The sequence below is a fragment of the Capricornis sumatraensis genome, chromosome 1, assembly GCF_032405125.1.
Source record: "Capricornis sumatraensis isolate serow.1 chromosome 1, serow.2, whole genome shotgun sequence".
Classification (NCBI taxonomy): domain Eukaryota; kingdom Metazoa; phylum Chordata; class Mammalia; order Artiodactyla; family Bovidae; genus Capricornis; species Capricornis sumatraensis.
This window is the reverse complement of record NC_091069.1, coordinates 95,319,166-95,335,486: the sequence shown is the minus strand read 5'-3', so window position 1 is coordinate 95,335,486 and position 16,321 is coordinate 95,319,166. Positions and strand designations below refer to the sequence as shown.

The 16,321-nt window shown below is 36.9% G+C and overlaps 1 protein-coding gene across 1 annotated transcript in view; it reads right to left on the bottom strand.

Annotated features, from left to right (window-relative positions):
* The window catches only part of ALMS1 (ALMS1 centrosome and basal body associated protein), a 189,251-nt gene that overhangs the window by 34,671 nt on the left and 138,259 nt on the right, over positions 1-16,321 (bottom strand). Inside the window, exons 15-17 of the mRNA XM_068972319.1 lie at positions 8,568-8,699; positions 6,951-7,100; positions 3,862-5,024 (exon numbers count right to left, since the gene is read on the bottom strand). Of these exons, the coding sequence (XP_068828420.1) occupies positions 3,862-5,024; positions 6,951-7,100; positions 8,568-8,699 (1,445 nt within the window). The remainder of the gene's footprint in view (positions 1-3,861; positions 5,025-6,950; positions 7,101-8,567; positions 8,700-16,321) is intronic.

Sequence of the window (16,321 nt, the reverse complement as noted above, 5' to 3'; positions counted from 1 at the left end):
AGACAGAATCACCGACTCAATGGATGGGAATATGAGCAAACTCCAGGAGACAGTGGAAGACAGAGGAGCCTGGCCTGCTGCAGTCCACAGGATCACAAAGAGTTAGACATGACTTAGCGACTGAAGAACAACAAATAAAAGATAAGTCATTATGCTGTACTCAAACAGATATGTCAATTATATCTCAATCAAACTGGAAGAAAAATAACTTATAACACTTGTACACTGACAACTACAAAACACTGCTGGAAGACATTAAAGATCTAAATAAATCAAAAGACATTCTGTATTCACGGACTGGAAGACAATATCATTAGGATGGCATTAAGCCCTAAAGCAAACCACCTATTAAATGCAATTTACATCAAAATCCCAATGACATTTTCAGCAGAAATAAAAAAGCTGATCCTAAAATTCATATGGAGACATAAGACCCCGACTGGCCAAAAGTGTCTTAAAAAAAAAAAAAGTTGTAAGGCTAACACTTCTCAATTTTAAAATTTACTGGTAGTCTAGTGGTTGAGAATCAGCTTTCCAATACAGGGGATGTGGGTTCAATCCCTGGTCAGGGAACAAAGATCCTACATGATGTGAAGCAACTTAAGCATCAAAACTACTGATGCCTGCGCTCTACAACAAAGGACGCTGCATGACGCAACAAAGACCCTGCTTCCCACAACTAAGACCCAAGGCAGCCCAATAAAAACAAATAGATAAATATTTTTTAAAAACCCCAAAACTTACTACCAAATCTACAGTAATCAAGTCAGTGTAGTAATGACATATAGATATGGGTGTAGATCAAAGGAACAGAATTGAGAGCCTAGAAATAAACCCTCACACCTGTGGTCAGTGGTGCAGGACCATTCATTAAGGAAAGAACAGTCTCAACACCTGGTGCTGGGACAACTGGATACCTATGTGGAAAAGAATGATGTTTGACTTCTGTGCTGTGCTGTGCTTAGCTGCTCAGTCATGTCCGACTCTTTGCAACCCTACGGACCATAGCCCGCCAGGCTCCTCTGTTACTGGAGATTCTCCAGGCAAGAATACTGGAGTGGGTTGCCATGCCCTCCTCCAGAGGATCTTCCCAACCTAGGGATCAAACCCAGGTCTCCTGCAATGCAGGCAGATTCTTTACCATCTGAGCCGCCAGGAAAGCCCAAGAATACTGGAGTGGGTAGCCTATCCCTTCTCCAGGGGAACTGCCTGACCCAAGAGTCTAATCAGGGTCTCCTGCATTGCAGGCGGATTCTTTACTAGTTGAGCCACCAGGGAAGTCTGTTTGACCCCTACCTCATACCATCCAAGATGCATTACATCCAAGATTACATCCAAGATGCAAGTGAAAGAACTGAAAGTATAAAATTCTTGAAAAAAATAAATGAACAAATCCTCATGACTCTGGATTTGGCAACGGCTTCTTAAATATGACACCAAAAGCACAAGCAACAGAAGAAAAGACAGGCACCCTGGGGCTCCATTAAATGTACAATGCCAGGCAGCAAAGAGCAGTGAGTGAGCAGAAAACACACATTTGCAGATTACACATCTGGTGAGATTCCACAATCCAGAATATACAAAGAACTCTTACAACTCAAAACATAAAGGACAAACAATTTAAAAGTGGACAAAGACCTGAACAGATGTTTTTCTAAGGAAGGTGTAACAATGATCAACGAGCACATAAAAAGGTACTTTAACATCATTAGTCATTATGGAAAGGGAAAGGCAAAGCAGACCACAATGAAAATGACCGTGAGCATAAGATACAGCTCTGTACCTACTGGGATAGCAAAAAAAAGGCAGACTGTGGGTGAATGTGGAGAAGCTGGAACCCTTAGAAATTGTTGGTGGGTATGTCAAATGAGGTAGCCACTGTGGAAAAGAGTCTGAAGGTTTCTGAATAAGCTTAAAATTATTGGGTTGGCCAGAAAGTTCAAGTTTTTCCATAACCTCTTATGGAAAAACCTGAATGAACTTTTTGGACAACCCAGTACCATATGACCCAGTAGTATTTCCAACTCCTACATATATACCCAAAAGAACTGTATGTAGGTGTTTAAAAACTTGTACACAAATGTTCATGTTAGGTCTATTCACAATAGCCAAAAGGTAGAAACAACTCAAATGTCCATGAATGGATGAATAGATAAATAAAATGTCTAAACAAATATTATTATTCAGCCATAAAAAGCAATGAACTACTGACAGATGCTAGGACATGGAGAAATCTCAGAAGATTATCCTAAAGTCAAAGAAGCCTGACACAAAGATCACATATGATGTGATTCCAATTAAATGAAATAATCTGAGTAGGAAAGTTCAGAAACACAAAGTAGAATTCTGTGGTTGTCAGGGACTGGTAGGAATGAGAAAAGAGTGACTGCTTAATGAGGTTTCTCCTAGGGTGATGAAAAGTTCTGGGATGAGACATGGTGATAGTTGTAAAACACTGTGAATATATTTGGTAGCATGGAATCGTACACTTTAAAATGATAAAACTGTAGACTTCACGCTATATATTTTACTACACTTCCCCCCACCCCCCTCCAAAATGCTCTATCTGCATCCTTTCCCCCTATCTCCTATATGGAACAAAATGCCTCAATCGTGTCCTTCCCTATTCTTTGCTTACTTAAAAAAAATCTTATTGTACTATTTATACATGTAAGTATTTATACATGTAAGTACCTACCAAAAACTCAATTATGAGAAATAATATTTATGGTAAATGTCTGAATGTTTTGTGCCTTCTTCCCACTAGACTAGTGGTCTCCAAATTGTTTTAATCATTGGGTTCTACTGATTAAATATTTCTGAGCAGAAATTATTAGATACTTATAAATTATGTATTATTGCTGTATTTATATATTGTAAAACATAGACAAAACATAAACTTTAAAAGGTTCATATTCCAATGAACCATTTTGCAAGTACCCTTATTTGGAGAGCACGTCTCCAAATAAATTTTATCTTGGGTTAAAGTGATGGTCTGCATTTACTGACCCTGTAAAATCTGCCTTTATGGAATTCTCTACATTAAGGCCATATTAGCCTCATATGACTATTGTTACTGAGAACATATTGTAAGGACTCCGTTGAGGATTTTGTTACACCACAATGCCTTCTTGAGGACAGATGAAATTTCTCTTAAGTCTTTAAAACCAGAGATATCTGTACTGCTCTTGAAAATTTTGTTTTTCTACTAGAGTTATGTAATTGATCACAAAATTCTACCAATATTAACTGGTAGAAAACATAAAGCAAAATTTGTGACTCACTTTTAGGAACCACATCCACAAGGTATCAACTTGTCTTCCCATTACTCTTAATTATGCACTCATTTGTTTTAAAAATCATGTTGTAGCTCACTCCACCCTGGCTTCAATCTAACTTTCTATCATTCCAACTCTTCATCTACTTAAATAAATCATATCATATTACTTATATATGTATGTGTGTATGTACATGTGTGCTTAAAAGAACCTCAAAATTTCTTAAAAGATAGGGAGGAATGAATAAACAAAATCAACAGGCAAAAAAGAAGCAGGCAATATTGTTCAGAATGAAGGTCATTCTAAACTTGAAGTTCCACTGTACCAAGGGTATACTTTGCAGATTCTGAAGCATTTAGCAGCAAAGCCTTTCATCCAAAGGGTAATTTGTAAATGAATGTTGATGAAAAGAATGACAACTCACAATAGTACTGTGCTACACTTTCTCACTCTTTTCCAGTTGGTAAGAAATATTATAGGGAGGAAAGGGCAATTGGCTTTTTTTCACCTGTGTGCAAAGCTGAACTAAAGAAGTCCATGAAAAAGGCAGTCACATTGCCAGATGGAATTTGTAGCCATGTACCTGGATGTGTTTCCTTCTGGTGTGCTCTGAAGTAATTTGGGGATAACCTGTATTCAATGCCTTCTTGTTTTTCTTGCTCCGCTTCTCAAGGTATCTCCTCTGATGGTCGGTGATACTGCTGTATAATTTAATTCGTCTGGGTGACAAACAAACTCTTTCATGGCCAAAAGCATGGATCAATCGGGCAGTGTCAATGGTGGAAACTGAGCTGCTCCTCTCATGCAAAGTCGTTTCCTTATCTGTTTGGGTCAATATATCTGATTCCACAGGAGAAGTGGTGGTAGAAAGGATGTTGGTGGCCGTATCTGTGAGCAGCTCACTATCCTCTGAGTGTCTAGAATCCGAAGAAGTGTTATTTATATAATGAAAACCTGGCTGTTTTCTCAGAATGTATTTATCAAACTTAAACTGTTCAATTTTAATCTGATTGGACCTCCCAGCTTGATGAGTAGAAAGAATCTTATTTTTTTTAAGATCACCTGTGTTTTTATGGCATTTCTCCAGGCTTTTATACTGTTTCTTTTTCTGAAGCTTGTTTTTCTGCTGCTGCTGTTTATCACCCCATTCCTTAACATCTTGTTCCCCTCTGCTGTCATCCTGTGTACTTTCTGAGGGCTGAAGAGAATGTGTGATGGGATGCTGAAGAAGTTTAGCCAAACGATCAAGTCGCTCCACCAAGGAAAGTTCCTTCTTGGCACTGAACTCAGGTTTCTGTTGCTTCTGTCGTTCCTGATATCTGTTCCAGAGCTCATTCAAACTCACAGTGTGCTCGGTTGTTAGCTCTGGGGTGGCCTTAGGATCCCTTTTTAGATCATTAATTTGTTTGTCAGATTTTGGAAAATCTCTAGCCTGACTTTTAGAAGCATGCTTCAATTCCTTGTTTTCCAAGTTTACATTGATACTGAGGCTCTGTATTCTGGTATAATCTGTCTTAGTCTTTTCCATATGTTGACAAGGGGAAGGAAGACAAGTGTATTCTCTTTGTTTGTCTGGATGATGTTGAAAGAAATCTTTCCAAGAATGCTTCATGAAAACACTTCTTCCTAAGGATTCATGGCAAAAATCTTGATCACTTGATAGGTGCACTGGATGATGAAAGTAAAACTTTGCTGACCTGAATACAGAATGGGTAGTATTTTCAAATTCCGAATGACATTTGGATTCTGAAAAGAAGGAAAAAAAAAAAAAGATTCTGAAGTACTTTCAAAATATCTGCATTCCATTTAGAAATAGTATTCACATTTAATTCTTTATATACAAAACAAAGACTGAAGGAAACAACAGTTTATATAGGTCAGGGATGCAGTTAGGCAAGAGTGGGCAGTCCCCAAGCCTTTCCTAGACTACAAGGCCGTCAGCTTAGCCTCCCTTTCCACAGAGATGGGAAGGTGGGAGAAGTTAACTACATGATGGCCAGACTATCCGTGAAATAAGCTGCTACAATTCTGAGAACGGCCTCAAAGAAATGGGAACAAATTGACCCTGGAACTGAAGATTAACTATACTTAAAACAGTCAAGATGATGCTGATCAAACCACTGCATGACCACTTCCAAGACAACTGTCAGAGCTGACTGCAGTTTCTGCATGTAGTCCCCTATTTCCCTGTATACACCCTGAAACTTGCCTTTAAAAGCTCTTACCCACTGGTTGTCAATGGGGGAGTCAGCCTTTGGACATGTCTCATCCACCCTCCCCCTGGTCTGCTAGCCTCCAAAAGCAAGCAAACTTTCCTTGCCATAAAAAAAAAAAAAAGAATGGTTTATATAAAGATTCAGAAAATTCACTGCCTGTATAAAGGATTCATGCTGTGTGCCTAGTGCCCAGACTGGCATGGTAATACTTCAAGAGACTCGGGCTCAAAAGACCCAGATTCTGGGTTGGATTCTGCCACAAACTGGCTGTATGACCTTGAGGAAGGCACTCTGGTTATTGGGATTATAACAGCAGCTGCTATCTATCATTGCCTGCTATGTGTGGAATATTATAAGATATGCTTTATCTCTAATTTTTTCTCTTATAAAACTGATAGAGAGGTATTATTAACCTCTTCAGCAAAGAAACCTGAGACTTCATTTTTATCATCAGTAATTAAATGGATAATATTATCAAAAATGGCAACTCTTTACATGTTTTACAGCCCAGGAAAATTCCTTTTTTGTGAAATATCTTCACACCTCCCTCCACGCAGATGATACCACTCTAATGACAGAAAGCGAAGAAGAACTAAAGAGCCTCTTGATGAAGGTGAAAGAGTTGAGTGAAGACACTTGCTCCTTGGAAGAAAAGCTATGACAACCACAGAGAGCATATTAAAACCCAGAGACATTGCTTTGGCCACAAAGGTCCTTCTAGTCAAAGCTATGGTTTTTCCAATAGTCATGTATGGATGTGGGGCTTCCTTTGTGGTTCAGATGGTAAAGAACTTGTTTGTGATGCAGAGACCCAGGTTCGATCCCAGGAAGATACCCTGGAGAAGGGAATAGCAACCCACTCCCGTACTCTTGCCTGAGGAATTCTATGGACAGAAGAATCTGGGGTCACAAAGAGTCGGGCATGACTGAGCAACTAACATACATACACAGATGTGAGACCTGGACCATAAAGAAGGCGGAGCACTGAAGAATGGATGCTTTCGAACTGTAATGCTGGAGAACTTGAGAGTCCCTTGAAGTGCAAGAAGATCAACCCAGTCAACCCTAAAGAAAAGCAACCCTGAATATTCACTAAAGCACTGATGCTAAAGCTGAAACTCCAATACTTTGGCCACCTGATATGCAGAGCCAACTCACTGGAAAGGACCCTGATGCTGGGAAAGACTGAAGGCAAAAGGAGAAGGGGGCAGCAGAGGGTGTGATGGTTAGATAGCATCACCAAATAAATGGACATGATTCAAGCAAACTCCAGGAGACAGTGAAGGACAGGGGTGCTTGGCGTGCTGTAGTCCACAAGGCTGCAAAGTAAGACATGACTTAGTGACTGAACAACAATGCTCACCGGGATTAAGTGGAAACATGTGGACATTGGTGCTTGGGGGCACACATGCTCTCTCTCTCTTATAGCTCCCACCCTGCCACCCAATCTCATTACCTGCAATATCTATCTGTAAGGATTTCTTTTCTTCTGACCAGGCTTCCTTAGTAACCTTCCTCTTACTATGGATCTCCTCTTTCTGTTTAATGTCAGTCTTTGTGTCTTGTAGTTGAGTTGAGTGCTGTGAAGCAGCAGCAGTACTGGAACCTAAGACAGGAAAAAGAAGACTATAAGTTGACAAACCTTATTTTAAAATACCTTTCAAGCAGCTACCCTGGGTTGGGAAGATCCCCTGGAGAAGGGAAAGGCTACCCACTCCAGTATTCTGACCTAGAGAATTCCATGGACAAGTCCATGGGGTCGCAAAGAGTCGGACATGACTGAGCAACTTTCACTTTTCACTTTCACTAGCGTGAGACGACAGTTAAGATGGGTAAACACTGAGAATGAAAGAGAAAGACAGCTTGGGGAAAGGTGACTACATATGAAAAAAATGGAATCAGCAAAGCAACTCAACATCTAAGAAACAGAACAATTATATAATTTATTTGATTATAGAATTTGTAAGCACTGAAAAGTTGTTTGGGAGCCAATTCTACTATTCTGAAAGACTAGGCTAAAGAGTTTTATTTTTAATTTTTAAGGGCAATGAAAACTTTTTGATGTGGAGATTAACATGATCAAAACTTCTGAAGCACTGATTTAGCTACAGCAAAAAAGGGGGTAAATTTTTGAAGTTTTGCCCAGAATACATATAAGTTCTGAAAAAGAAGCAATACACACAAAAAAGAGAAGTGGCTAATTATACTCCAAAGTATGTATCAATATTTCTAACTGTGGCAGAAACTACCAGCTGTCTTCTGAAATTGATTTTCTTCTGCCCCTAAAATAGAACCTGACTTAGCTGGGCATATGTTTACAAGAATAGAAATTATATTTCCCAGCCTCCCTGGCATCACAGGTTGGTGTGACCATGTGAATAACTGGCTAACAGGATGGGAGGGGAATGATACATTTAAATTTTGAGAAGTATTTAAAGGAAGAAATATACTCTTTTCTTTTCCTGTTTTCCTTTCTACTGGCTGGAATATGGGTCTGATGGCTACAGTATCAGAATGGAGGCTAAAACATTGAAGCAACAGGAGAGAAAGAGCTTTGTTACCTGGTATTCTATCTTCTTTAAGCCAATGTCTTTTTTGTTTTGTTTTGATCTCTGAGAGCTAAAGCTAATCCTAACTTAAACACACTTGAATAGCCATTTTTAATAAGTACAGTCCTACTGAAGTGTTTTAACTAAGTAGGTAGTTAGGAAATAAACAAGCTAAATTCCTGAAGAACAAAAGCCTGTGTATGACAATGTTATTAAAGAGCTAGCATCTCATGGCACCAAATATTTTTATCAGTAGTGTTTTTAAAAATCCATTATGTGAATTTATGGCAATCAGATTAATCTGTGTACAATATACACAAAGTTCTCCAAAAATATTTCAAAGAGCTTTAAAAATGTTAATTTCACCTGCCAGTGCATACCAAAAGTTGCAGCTAATATTCTATTTCAGATATGAACAAGATGGAGGAGGGTTGAAGACAACTGGATAATACTTTGCTATTTATTGATATAGTCATTTTAGAAGGGCAGAAGAAAATAAAAGGCAGATAATTCAGTTCCTCTACCTGTGGCATCTTTCTGCAAGGATTCTTTTTCTTCAGAGTAAGCAATCTTGGTCACTGCCTTTTTAGTGTAGATCTCCTTTTCTTGGTTTTTGTCTGAGAGGTCCTCATCCCCAGTGATGAGAACTTGAGCATCTGGAGAAGGAAAAGGTAACACCAGAAAGTAATACACCACCCTCCCCCCCAAAAACAAAACCTCGTTATACACTAGAGGAAAAAAGCATCTCATAGGCTCAACCATGTAAAAGCTGGGGCAGTTCTGAGGACTTCATAACACATGACAGTTTTGGGGAGTTTGGAAACCTTTCCCTATTTTTCTGTGTACAATCATTTTAAATAAAATCTGCTCTTTGCTGATTTGATGCAACAGTAAGAAAAAAAAAAGGCGGGGGGGGGGGGGGGTCCAGATCAGGTATCTTTCAAAGTAGAAAAGTAGATCTGAACCACCTTTCAAGTTCTTTGGCCTGTTCAAAGTTTTTGTCACTTAGGGGGCAAATTCTGACATTTCATATAATACTAGAAAAAATTCATATCACCTAGATTTTATATATAGTACTTATGTAATTTTTAAAAGTCTCCTGAAGTTAAATTTGTCTAATACTTTCTATTTCCTTTTTCTTGGTCATATTTGCTTGAGATTTATCTACTTAATTGGTCTTTTAAAGTGAGTTTTTTTGTGTGTGAGTTTTTAAAGTGTATGAGAAAACTCAAGTGCAAAATTATGTTGGTAAATAAATTAAAAATCACCAATACAACTAGGATACAGTTACCAAGCAGTTAATAATGGTTATATATATATATATTTTTTTAAACAATGGATTGATAAGAGATTCATTTTCTATCTCTAAAAACAGATATTGTTAAACAAAGCAATAGAAAGGTAACAGAGATTACTAAAAACACCATAATGGACATCAATGTGTCTATCATAGAGCTTAAAAAATAAAACATTACAGATATAGTGATAAAGATACTCTATGTGAAGGCTCAATACCATTTTCAGCAGCAACCTTAAGCTCAATTTAGAATCTGCCAATTTCAAGGATGTTTTTGAATTTAATGTATTGGATTGTTTTATGTGTCCTTCTTTAAACTTTATATAAAGGGTATAATACTCTGAGTACCTTTAAGTAACTTGTCTTTTACACTCCAAATTATGATTGGAGGATTTACTCATAATGACTCTAATTCATTCATTCTTAATGTTACACAGAATTCTATTCAATTAATGTATCAAGTTATCTGTTGATAAACTTTAGGCTATTTCTATTTTTTTTAATATTAAAAAGCATTATAATGAACATTGTTGTAGAATTTCTTTGTAGGTTGTATGAACTGCAAATATTCTCTCAGACTGTGTCTTGTCTTTGTTATGATGTGTTTTGGTGTACAAAATTTTTTAATAATATCGTATTTATTTTATTTTTCTTTCATGGTCTGTGCTTTGCAGGTCTCATTTAATAAACCAGTATTTCACAGTCAGAACACAGTCATCTCAATTCTAAAAGCCTCAAGTTTCCCTTTTTACATTTAACATCACTTGGACTACGCTTTTGCTTAGTTTGCAGTAGGGGGTTCCCTGGTGGCTCAGATGGTGAAGAATCTGCCTGCAGTATGGGAGACCTGGGTTTGTTTGATCCCTGGGTTGGGAAGATCCCTTGGAGGAGGGCACGGCAACCCACTCCAGTATTCTTGCCTGGAAAATCCCCATGGATAGAGGAACCTGGCTGGTTACAGTCCACAGGGTCGCAAAGAGCTGGACACCAATGAGTGACTAAGCACAGAGCACACAGGGATCTATCAGATTTTATTTTTTCTTACATCTATAATCAGTGGCCAAAACGCTACTGACTAGTTCACCCCCTCTCCAGGATATGTCATCTGTGGCATATATTAAGTTTCCACATTCATGGGTGTGTTTCTGATCAACACACATTGTTCCACTTTTGTTTATTACTACATATTAGGTCTTAAATATGTTTTACACACACACACACACACACACCCACCACACATGCACACAGTAAGTCTTTTGATATCTGGTATGGCAAGTTCTCTACCTTATTCTTTAAATATACTTCTTGATTTTCAAAAAAAAACTTGGAATCACCCTGTCAAGTCCCAGGAAAAACTCTACTGGAATTTTGAGTAGTGATGCACTGAATTTACTTAGGGTTCCTTACTGTAATTCAATGAAGCTTAATCATTTTCTATGTCCTTTGTTAGAGTCATTTCTAAGTACTTATTTTTTGTTTTTAAAAAATGTATCTTAAAAATACCTTTTGCATTATGTCTCAGAAGACATATACCAGATATTGCACAGAGAATTCAGTGAATTGTTTAAAAAAAGTGAACATGTACCAGGGATTTAAAAAACACCTGACTAGAAGTACACATGCTCTCCTCATTCTTTCTTCCAATCTCCCCCAGGCTGATAATTAACAGCCCATTTTAAATGCAACGGACTACTTATATTTCTGAACTTTCTGTAAATAGAAAAAAGAGCACATAGCCTTATGTCTTGTTTTCTTCTCTCATGTTGTATTTTTAAGATCCATTAAGTGTTAAAACATATTTGTCCTTTACTTAGTCTCATTTTCTGGTTAGTATTCAACAATGTTAATACAATTTATCCATACTACTAGGCATTTGGTAATTTCCAGTTTGAAGCTATTACAAGAACTGCTGTAAAGAATATTCACGTGTGTCTCCTGGTGCTCACGCACATCCTCTTTGGTGGAGTACATAATTAGGATCAGAATTGCTCAATTTGCTCTGTGTAACTTAGTAGATAATGGCAAATTGCTTTCCAAGGTCACTCTCGAAATTTACATTCTCACCAGTAGTGAATAAATACTGCTTGTTTTATATTCTTACCAGCACAGTACTGACTTTTTCATTTCAGCCATTCTAATGGATATGCAGAAAGATCTTATTGTGATCCTAATTTGCAAATCCCTGCTGATGAATCAAGTTGAATATTTTTGCATATGTTCATTGGCTATTTGACCTTCTCTTTTATAAAGTACCTATTCAAGCACTTTTGTCTTTTTCAAAATTTGGATTGCCCATCTTTTTCACATTTGTATCAGTTGATTTTATATCTAGATAGAAGTCCTTTGTGAGATATGTATTGAAAACATCTTCCCCACCTGTGGTTTGCCTTTTACTCTCTCATTTGGTGGTTAATTAATAGAATACCTTAATTTCATGTGATATATTTGTCAATATTTTCTTTTATAGTTACTATTTTGGGGGGCTGGGGATTCAATTTAATAAATCTTTTCCCATTCCAAGATTATGAAGACATACTCCTCTGTATTTTCTTGCAGAAAACTGATCTATTTCATCTACCTATGCCTTTCATATTTAAATCTATGAAGTATATGGAATTGATTTTGACAAGCAGTGAAGTGGGGGAGAGGGTCAGTGTTTCCCCCCCACCCCATATACAATTTACGTAACATCATTTTACTAAAAACATCATCTTTCTCCCCACAGTACTGCAGTGGTAGCTTTATCATCAATCAGGTGTCCATATATATGTGAATCTGTTTCTGGAGTCTTCTCTGCTCTGGTCAGTCTGTTTATCCTTGGGCCAACATCACACCGTCTTGATTACTACAGCTTTATAATAAGTTTTGATACTTGGTAGTGTAAATCCTATAGATTTGTTCTCCCATTTCAATTTTTTATTATTTATATTTAAGGGTATAACTTTACCCTAAGTATCACTTTGGCTATCTTCTATACATTTTGATATCAGAGTTTTAAATATATTTCAACTTCCAATATTACTTTAACTTCTGAGTTACTTAGAATTACAGTCTTAAATTTTCAAATACATGGTTATTGTATTAGTATATGTATATAGTATTTATATATTATGTATATTAGTTTCCTAGGGCTACCACAGTAAAGTATTTCCAACTGAGTGGCTTAAAACAAAATACATTTATTCTCCCACAGATCTGGAGTCAAGTGTCAGCAGGAACATGCTCTCTCAAAAGGTTATCTGGGAGAATTCTTCCTGGTCTCTTCCAGCTTCTAATGATCCCTAGTACTCCCTGGCTTAAGGCAGCATAACTCCAATCTTTGCTTTTGTCAACCTCTCCTATTCAATAAATACACGGATCACTGGATTTAAGGTCCACTCTAAACCCAGGATGATTTAACCTAAAGATCTTTAACTAATTACATCTGCAAATAACATTACATACTGAAGATCTCAGTGAACATGAATTTTGGGGGAATACTATTCAACCCATAACACACAGATTTTTGTTATTACAACTTTTTATTGTTGATTTCTAATTTGGCTACAGTAGTCAAACAAGCTGTTCTGTTTGAATATCAATTCTTTAAAAGCAACAGTTTCATCAATTTTTCTAAGTGTTTCACCTGTTCTTTAAAAAAATGCAAAGTTCCCAATAAATCAAATTTTAAAATTCCATTGTTTAAATCTTCTCTTTTTTTTGTTTTTATTTTTTTCCCTTTTTATTATTAAAACCCTTGTGTGGAGGGCTGACATTAAATAGAACTCAAGAAGGGAGCTTCTCTGCTTCTTAGGAAACCCCCACTCAGAAGCAGGTTATCTATGAATGGTTTAGTACCTGACAGGTGAGGGGGTGGCTGCCTTTCTGGCTGCACTGCACTGTCCAAAACCAAGCCAGGCATGCCACACCACACCCCCGGGGATATGGGCAGCCGCCTGCCAGAGGGGCACCAGCTATCTGAACCCACCAAGGCTTCCATGGTGCTGCCATATGGTTCTACCTCAGTGGGATTCCAGAGGTCTACTATCTTAAATCTCACAGATGGTAGCTTTGCCAACTGGCTCCTCAACCAAGCACATACACTTTAATCCTCTTTCCAGCATCTCTCAGTTTCTGATGGATACGAATTGTTGGGTTTACCTATATCTTCCTGTCATTTTTCCTGCATACAAGTTTGAGTACATGAAAATAAGCTCAAATTTTACCTTGCCTCTTGGTATATTTGAGCCTTTTTTATTGCAAGGGAAACTCATGTGTGCATGCGTGTGTGTGCATTCAGTCGTCCCGGTCATGTCTGACTCTTTGTGACCCCATGGACTGTAGCTGCCAGGTTCCTCTGTCGATGGGATTCTCCAGGTAAGAATACTAGAGTTGCCATTTCCTACTCTTATATACAGATATAGGCATACATATATATAATTCATAATTATATATAATTTCATAATTATATTACATATTTATATAATATATAATAATATTACATATTTATATAATATATAATTATATATTACATATTATATATTATAATTAATATATATTATTAGTAGGAGTATTCCTACTCCTAGGAGTATATATATATATTATATATATTATTTTTTGGCCTAGAATTTTATTTTGTCAATATTAACACTGCTCACTACCTTTTCTTTGGTTAGTATTTGCCAAATATATCTTTCTCCATCTCTTTTAGATGTTTTGGGAGGTAACACAAAATAAACAGTAATCTAATCAAAATATCAGAAAGTTGAATAGTTCCATTAAGCTTATAATAGAAATCAAGTTTTCAAATACCACCAATTCATTTAGTCATTTCTTCCAGTATCACTAGCCTTGTTTCCAAATAACATGTTTCATACTGTTGTATCCTTTTTAGTTCCAGAAAATTTTTTATTTTCTTCTATGATCAATAGGGATTTACCTTGTAGAAACCTTTCCTGTCACAGCCATATTTCCTCATTCTATCTTTTGAAGACTTAACCCTATACTAATGTTCAGTGTTTATATATTATGTAAGTAAGAGTCTTGATATAATCAATATTCAGTTCATATGTGATGGTGTTATATTTGTTATTTACAGTCAAACCAACTAGAATACTGTAATCATATTTATTTTCTTTCACAATGTCTTGCTTTTCCTGACGAGTTAACAATTGCCTGGTTTTACATTTGCTAAGTTTCTCTATGCCATTCCCTTCTTCATCCTTATAAATGGAAACAGAATCGAAAATCTCTTCCAAATACAGCCAACTATGTAAGGCAGTCGATCAGCCTGACTTCTTCCTTGCAGTCCTCTGTCTGAGCTGGACCTAGGTCTTCTGCGCCACTGCTGCATCGGCAACTCCCTTCCCACTCTCCCAGGCTGACCTCGTTTCCTTCATTCTGTGCTTCCCTTTAAAAAATTAGATCTTAAATCTCAATGGAATAATTTTCCCTCAGAATTTCAAGGCATTATTCCTTTAGTTTCTAGTCCCATGTATTACTTTCCTTTTTTTAATCAGAGTATAGTCCCTTTACAGTAAGTTTCTACTGTACAGCAAAATGAACAAGCTATACGTATACATATATCCCCCATTTTGGGATTTCCTTCTCATTTAGGTCACCACAGACCACTGAATAGAGTTCCCTGTGCTATACAGTAGATTCTCATTACTTATCTATTTTATAGGTAATATCAATAGTGCATGTATTATTTTTAAAAAGTTTAACATCAGTCTAATATCCTTTCTTTATATGGTTTTCTCTTTGGAAGCTTTTGGAATCTCCTCTTGCCAGTGTATCAAAATTTCAAACAGTCATGTGCTTTGATGTGGATTTTTATGTACATAATAGTTCCTATTAATATGAAAATTCGTATCTTTCACTTTGGGGATCTATTCCTATACTAGTCCTTTGATTTCTTCTTTTTTACCTTCTCTATCTTCTGTAGGGAACACCTGTCTTTTGATGATGACCCTTTGGAGTCAATCTTGAATTTTCTTTTCGTTTTCTTTTTTCTTTTCCCTTCTTTTTACGTTCTATTTCCTATCAGATTTTCTTACTTTTATATTCCAATCATTCTGAGATTTTTATTTCTGATATATTTAATGGGTTCACTTAGCTGGTATACAAAAGTTTTCTCCAGCAGGTATCTTCTCCCTATTCTTCTTAACCCTTTAAAGTGAGAGGTTCTAAGGCTGGGCTTCTCCCACAGTTAATCAGGAGGGCTTTCCCTTAGGATGTTAAGTCTGAAGTAGACCCGCAATAATAGTAACAGATGATCCCTATAAGAAGCGCGAAGTTACAGGGGTCCCTCAGGTAACAAAGCCCAACTTTATTTCAAACACAACACCCTTACCAAATGCAACCTCGAGGTAAGTTACAGTTAGTAAGTTCATTGTGCAGACTTCTAACGGAGTTCCCTTAGTCTATTACTTTTTGCTTCCTGTCAGTTTTTGCATATCCAGCTTCTTCACAAGTGTCTAACAGTGGGATCACAGGGTTACCTATATGAACCAAACTGCCACTAGTATATAGCTAGCATATGAGAGTTTTCATTTATGAACTACATTTTGAAAAAATATTTGCCTTTTTATTTACTTGGCAGTCTCAGTGCTAACTGGCAGATGAGCTTATCTCATTTCAAAAGACCTCAAAATGCTTTTGAGTGCAACAAAAAGTTATATGGAAGAATGTCTGCACTTTAGCAAGCAGCCTTTTATCTGGTTTCCTCATAAAAGCACTAACACCATCACAGGAAATCATTAACACTATGCCAAAACTAGAACATAAAGCCAGCAGCCCTTGTTTGAATACTGCCCCCAGATTAGTAGCTCCTATCTGGCTAATAGCTATGAACATGAATAAAAAACTGTAAATGTAACAAAGCAACATGTGTAAGTATACAAGTAGAGTTTTCAGTGGCTCCTGGAATTTTCATTTAATAAATACTACTGTGTATCAATTAAAGAAGCACAATATCAGTGATGCAAAGGGGAAAAAACA